This window comes from Onychomys torridus, chromosome 10, assembly GCF_903995425.1.
Source record: "Onychomys torridus chromosome 10, mOncTor1.1, whole genome shotgun sequence".
NCBI classification, from domain to species: Eukaryota; Metazoa; Chordata; class Mammalia; order Rodentia; family Cricetidae; genus Onychomys; species Onychomys torridus.
The window spans coordinates 24,801,850-24,808,814 of NC_050452.1; the positions used below are offsets into that span (position 1 = coordinate 24,801,850).

At 50.0% G+C, this 6,965-nt stretch overlaps 1 protein-coding gene across 6 annotated transcripts in view; it reads left to right on the forward strand.

Annotated features, from left to right (window-relative positions):
- The window catches only part of Emid1 (EMI domain containing 1), a 48,136-nt gene that overhangs the window by 32,860 nt on the left and 8,311 nt on the right, over positions 1-6,965 (forward strand). For all 6 annotated transcript variants that reach the window (XR_004946076.1, XM_036201405.1, XM_036201404.1 and 3 more), the window contains exon 13: positions 4,334-4,378. Coding sequence is in view for 5 of the 6 variants with exons in the window: in XM_036201405.1 (XP_036057298.1) it covers positions 4,334-4,378 (45 nt within the window). In the remaining variant the exon portion in view is untranslated. The remainder of the gene's footprint in view (positions 1-4,333; positions 4,379-6,965) is intronic.

A 6,965-nucleotide genomic window follows, 5' to 3' on the forward strand; every position in this document is an offset into this window, starting at 1 on the left:
TTCTCTTCTCTGCCCCGCCACCCCTAGTCCCCCACCCCCCCACCTCCCGTTCTCCACGTTCTCCCCAAGTCTCCCGGAATCCAGTTATAGCAAGCCCCTGGTGGAGCAAGGTCACCAGGCTTGAATTCTACAGGGTCATAAAGGCTGGTAAGAATTTCTCCTCCGGCAGTGACCACCAGGCTTTCTTTAACCATCCAAAATGGGAGTGGGAAAAGAGGAGGTAAACTGAGTGCTAATGACCGGTTAGCCTGTCACTGTTAGTCCTTGAAAGTGGCTAAGGGAGATATCTGATTCCAGAGGAAGCCTTTCCTGAGGCTGTTCTCCAAAGTCGTGGAATGTGTGTGTCCAGAGAGAGATCTGTTAGCCCTTCTTAGGGAAAAGTCAATTGGGAAAACTATGAAGGCACACATGATTTTCATAACAGAATACAGCTGATATATAACAAGCCAAATAACACAAAAAACTCCTTGGGATTTGGCTTCCTCTGGGTGGAATTCCCTGATCCCGCCAGGTAGTGAGTTCTTATGATAGATTCCTGCGTCCCGCAGCAAGCACATACACCGTTGATGATTTAAGGGGTTGTAGACAGTGTTGGGTTGATGTCTGCCACATTTATTACTATTTTCTACTTGATCACCCTATTTCTATTTTATTCTTACATAATTCTTCTACCTTGTGTGTGTGAGTGCACGCTCATACGCACATTTGCACACATGTGTGCTGGTCTGCATGCACATGCGCATATATGTATGTGCAGGCCCAGGCTGACACCAAGTGTCTTTCTCAGTCCCTCTCCACCTTTGAGACAGGCTGTCTCACAGAACCTGGAGCTCACCCGTCCAGCAAGACTGGGTGGCCATCTAGACCCCTGGATCCTCTTGCCTCAGCCTCCTCTCTCTTCCCGAATGCTGGGATCACAGGAACACACTCCTGTGTACCTAGCTTTGTACACACCCGGCTTTGTTCTAGGTACTAAGGATCCACCCTCAGCTCCCATGCTTATGTGGCAGACACTCACCGACTGAGATGTCCCCCAAAGCCCCTCTGCTCTTCATCCTTTGTTTGTTTTTACTTTTTTTTGAGCTGAGGATCGAACCCAGGGCCTTGCGCTTGCTAGGCAAGCGCTCTACACTGAGCTAAATCCCCAACCCTGTTTTTACCTTTATTTGCATTTAGATTATGCTGAATTTATCCACATCTCTTAAGTTTTGTTTCTTCAGGGACATTGTCCTTCTGGACAACCTCCTTTCTTGCTGAGGAATCATGCCTTCCTCTTCAGTGGGATCATCTGTCTCATTGGGAGTGGGGGTAGGGACTGGCTAGTCACACCATGAGCAAGTAGTTGGTACACTGTTCACCTGGATGTGTTCACTGACCCTTCAGTTCAGCGTGATTGCATTTTTAAAGCATGTCTAACTAAAATTTAACACTCTTTTCAAAGCTAGTGACCCAGTGTCCAGCCCCACTGTCCTGGGCTCATCCAACATTGTCTAATGCCCCTGGAATGGCCCACACTGCTTCTGTAAAGTGACATCTTCCAGATACGATGTGGTTATGTATACAGTCTCACGGTGTCCTTAAGATGAACATAAAGATTGGAACCTCTTGATTTGCATGGCTTTATGGAGTTTCTGGGTCAACTGAGTAGGGAACCATTTTCATGGGCCACCTCAGGCCACTTGCAGAAAGAGGAAGCCCTTCATGCATGCAAGGCAAGCTGTCTACCGACTGAGTGACAGACACCCCACCCTACCCTTTCGTGGTTTAAACTGAGTACTCTATGTGACTGGGGGATTGTTTGTTTTTGGTTTAGAGAGAGGTCTCATGTAGCCCTGACTGGCCTGTGACTTGATACTTGGACCAGACTGCCCCGAAACCCATAGAGATCCCCCTGCCTCTGCCTCCTGAGTGCTGGGACTAAAGGCTTGTTCCACCCCACACCCCCCACACCCCATGGCACTTTTATATGACTTTAATCAATAAGTTATATTTTTTGAGACAGTTTATCACAGGTTGAGCTTGAACTCACTATGTAGTTCACTATGAACTCACTGGCTACGGTCCAGCTAATCCAACAGTGACTGCCTGTGTCCAAGAATCCAGTAATTGTTCAGCCCATGAGGCTGGGTGTCTCAGCTAGTCTTCAGTATACTCTGGAATCCTGAAGCAGGCTCTAATGACACTGAAGGAATGAATGGACTTGCTGGCGAGGGCGAGGGCAAGAGCAAACAGGCAGAGACCTGAGACTTCCTTCTCCCGTGTCCTTTATACAGGCTTTCAGCAGAAGGCGTGGCCCAGATTAGAGGTGGGTCTTCCCACCTCAAAAGATCTGTATTAAAAGTGTGTCTTCCCTCCTCAAAGATCCGGATTAGGAGTGGATCTTCCCACTTCAGATGATTTAATTCAGCAAAAGTCCCTCACAGGTGTGCCCAGCCAGTTTGGAGTCAAGTTGACAACCAAAATAGCCATCATACTGAAGAGGGCCTTGAACCCCTGCTATTCCTGTCTCCATCCCCTGAGTACCAGGCTTACAAGTGTGTGCCACCACATCCCTCAGCATCAATAGATTATAATCCCAACACATCTGCCATATCTGACTCTATTCTGATGTTCCTTCAGTCTCCTCAAACTGTGTGTTTTCAGTATGCCTTGTATCTTTGTTGAATGGTGGACACGATGTACTGAGTAAAAGAAACTATGGTAAAACTGGGCATGGTGCCACACTCTTGTAACCCCAGCATTCAGGAGGCCGGGGCAAGAGTATCAACAGTTTAATGCCAGTCTGGGCTACAGAGTGAAACTGTCATACACACAAATCAGAAACTGGCAGACAGTTTTTAATAATGCAGTGGCTGGGGGTAGGAGGGGAGCTGGGGTTTTTGTTGTTGTTTTGAGACTTCTGTTCTGTCTTTAAGATATTGGGGGGGCTCTCTGATATGCCTTCAGCTGGGCCTTTTCCCCATGTTCTGGGAAGCTAGAAGGTTTGGAAATGAGTACCCCCTTTCCCAGGCAGGTCAGACTTTCATGAAATTCTAGAGATTGGTATCAGGAAGAATAGTTTCTCTGGGAGCTGGAGAGATGGCTCAGCCAGTTAGGATCACTGGCTGCTCCTCCAGAGGACCCAGGTTCTATTCCCTGCCCCCACATGGCAGCTCACAGCCATCTATAATTCCAGTCCCTGAGGGTCCAACACCTTCTCTGGTCTCTTTGGGCAGCAGTCACACACTTGGTACACAGACCTGCATGTAGGCAAAAAAAATCCATATATATAAAATAAAAATATTTAAAAACAAATTTTCCTGCCAGGTAGTGGTGGCGTATGCCACTATACTCTTTTTTTAAAAAATTAATCTTTAAAATTTTTTAAATTTAATTTTTTTATTTTATTTACTATTATGTGTGTGCTTGATGGGGGGTGGGGTAGGTGTGGAACAGGACAGATTTCAGAAGTCATCTCTCGCCTTCCACTGTGGATTCCAGGAATTGAACCACCAAGGCTCTCTGGCTTGCTCAGGTTCACTGAACCATCTTGATGGTCCAAAATATCTGTCATAGATATTTTATTTTATTTTTTTTTTAGATTTCATTTTATGTGTATGAGTGTGTTTGTGCACCACATGCATGCCTGCTGCCTGCAGAGGTCAGAAGAGGGTGTTGGATCCCCTGGGACTGGAGTTACAGATGGTTGTGATCCACCATGTGGGTGGTGGAATTGAACCCAGGTCCTCTGCAAAAGCAATGAGTGCTCCTTACCTCCGAGCCACCGCTCTCACCCTTGCCAGCGATATTTTAAATACTTTGTCTCCTACTTACAGCACCTAGCTAGGGATCTGTTTCTGTTGACTGATTTTTCTCTTATGTGCATCGCATTTCCTGTTTTTTCATATAGCGACTTCCATATGCTTAGTTGGGCGAGAGAGGTAATGTCTGAGGGACTCTGTTCTGTTATTTGCTTGAGAAGTGTCCCAAGACAGCTAGATTACAGACCACCCTTCACTCTTTCAGGAATTGAGCTTTATCACAGAAAATCCATTTGGGGTTTGTTCTTGGTCCTAGCCCTGGCGTGTGTTCTTTAAAGGCCTGGATTTTCTGTGACTTCATGACAAAGCATTGGGTGTTTCCGAACTCTGTCTCCTATGTGATGAAAGTTATGAAAATCTGTGCTCAGTTCTACCAACCTGTTGTCTCTTCCCTGGGAGAAACCTCCCTCGCCCAAGGATCGAACCCAGTGTCTCACTTATGCTGGACAGCTGCTCCACCTCCGCATCACTCTGAGTTGTGAGTTTTTCTCCCTCACGCCCCACCCCACCCTAACTTCTGACTCTCCTTTCAGGGAGAACCTGGCCCCAAAGGAGACCCTGGAGAGAAGAGCCATTGGGTGAGCTGCAGCCCTGCACCTGCCTCCCCTGCCTTCCCTGCCCTCCCCTGCCCCCACCTGCTTCCCCTGCCCTCCCCTGCCCTCCCTGCCTCCCCCTGCCTCTCCCCACCTCCCCCTACCTTCCCCTGCCCCCACCTGCCTCCCCTGCCCTCCCCTGTCCCCACCTGCTTCCCCTGCCCTCCCCTGCCCCCACCTGCCTCTCCCTGTCCTCCCCTGCCTCTCCCTGCCTCCCCCTGCCTTCCTTGCCTTCCACTGCCTCTCTCTGTCTCCCCCTCCCCTCCCTTATCTCTCCCTCCCTTTCCCTCCCCCTATCTCCCCTGCCTCCCCCTCCCTCCCCCTGCCTCTCAGTGCCCTGGGTGCTCAGGAAAGAATTCTCTCACCAGTAGATCCTGGGGTTGAGGGTGTCCTAGTCACATACTTATAGGAACCCTGCTCCATACCTCCCCTGGCACTCCCCACTAGGCAGGGCCAACCCTCCCAGCAGACCCCACCCATGCTCTGTCTCTGCCTCTGTCTTCACCCACTTACCCTCTGTAGCCTTTCCAAGCCAAGCCGACTCTGCCTACTCCTGCTGGGCAGTTTAGGTGACCCAGACTGCAGCTCTACTTCCAGGGTCCCTCCCGCAAAGTTTTTGGCTTTGTCCTATTGTCTGCAGAAGAAATGGGCGGGTGAAGACATTATCCACCCAAAGCAGAAAAGGGACCTTAGGGAAGTCAGGAAACAAAGAAGGGAAGCACAGGGGGTCCATGGAATAAAGGACTGGGGACCTAGAAACCGACATACACATAGAGGCTCCAGGAAGCTTGGGAAGCGGAACCTTGAAACCATTATGTTTATGTTCAACATGGTTAATGAGGTCAGGAGAGCTAACTTTGTTGTCCCCAAAAGATCTGTAGTAGGTACTATCACATACTTCAAGCAGTCCACAAGAGCCTAGAAACTGTCATATGCACAGAGAATCACAGAAAATGAGATAAGGTGAGCTAGATACTACCAGCTACAAGGTAAACTGTAAACACTAGAAAAGGAGGTGTAGAAACTGTCCCATGCATAGCAGACATCGAGTAAATGGGAAGAGAACCCTAGAAACTTACACACTCAGAAATCTCGAGATGCATGAGAGGTCCTGGGAACCTTCAAGGCCATTGGAGATAACTAATGAATAGATTTGGGGCCTGAGCATCTACTCTGCCCAAAGACGCATGAGCCTAGAATGAACCATGCCCTGAAGTGACATGACCCCACACCTGGCAACCATTGCTGGCATGATTGGAAAATAGGCAGGGTTCCAGTAAACATCCCTACAAGACAGCCTGAGTACTCTAGAAAGGGGCCTCCTGCCTTCCTGTCGGTCCTGAGAGCCGTTGGTGGGGGTGTGGCCAGCACCAGCCACGAACCATGTCTTCACTGTTTGTCACGGAGTCAGTGATGGATACAGCCGTGGTATCCTCATCCTGCATGAGTGCACCTCCGTGTATCCCATGACTTCTAGGGGCCCTGCTACCTCTTCAGGATGCTTGCTTCCCCGTTCTCCAACTCACTCTTCCACTCCTGTGGTCCCTGACCCTTGACAGTGTGGATGTGGCCCCAGCAAGGAGACCCATGGGAGCAACCCTCAGTCTCCCCTCACTCTCCCAGAGACCCTGGGTGAGAAAAAGGGTTTTTTCACCCATCCCAGAAGGTATAGGAAAAACCAGGTCACAACAGAACCAGGCTGTGCAGTCCCTATCCCTGCATGGGAAGCCTTGGGCCACCCCAGGAGAGACCTTGAACCCAGGACCACCCATGGGAGGGGTCCCCAAGAGGTAGCAGGACCCCCACCTGCCCACCTTTTACCACCTGCACTTTTGCCCCTGCTTGCTACCTGGGAGAGGCTTCGCTGGGCTGGAGATGCATGAGGCTTCTGGGCTGAGGGACCAGCTCTGTTGGAGGTAGGTAGGGATCCTGGTGCACACAGGAGTTTGTGTGTGTGCACATGCACGTGTATACAGTGGAAACATCCTGTGGACACCTACAGACACACCTCACCTACCAGCGCCCCCTAGGGGTCGTGCAGCTTTCAGAGCTGCCTACCAAGTTTAGCTGCGGCTCAGTAGTGTCACCAAGTGGTCACAGTCATGTACTGCAGGAGCTGAGTGACTGGCCTGAGTGACACTACCTAGTTAAGAGGGAAGCCCTATGCCGGGCGGTGGTGGTGCACGCCTTTAATCCCAGCACTCGGGAGGCAGAGGCAGGCGGATCTCTGTGAGTTCAAGGCCAGCCTGGTCTACCAAGCGAGATCCAGGGAAGGTGCAAAGCTACACAGAGAAACCCTATCTCGGAAAAAAAAAAAAAAAAAGAGGGAAGCCCTTATTTGGATAGGGAAACTGAGGCCCAGCTCTTCAGGGCAAACTGGTGGCAAAGTGAGGTTAGAAGTGAAATGGGCTAAGACATCTAAATCCCCAGAGGAGCTAGGGAGCCTACTGCTGTTCCCTAAGTTTATCTTCTGTTTGTCAAGCTCAGGGCTGAGCGGGGAAGAGAGACGCATTGCAGAGTCAGTCCCCAGGAGAAGTCACCATGAGCCGGGGGAAAACTGTCAGCAGCCACA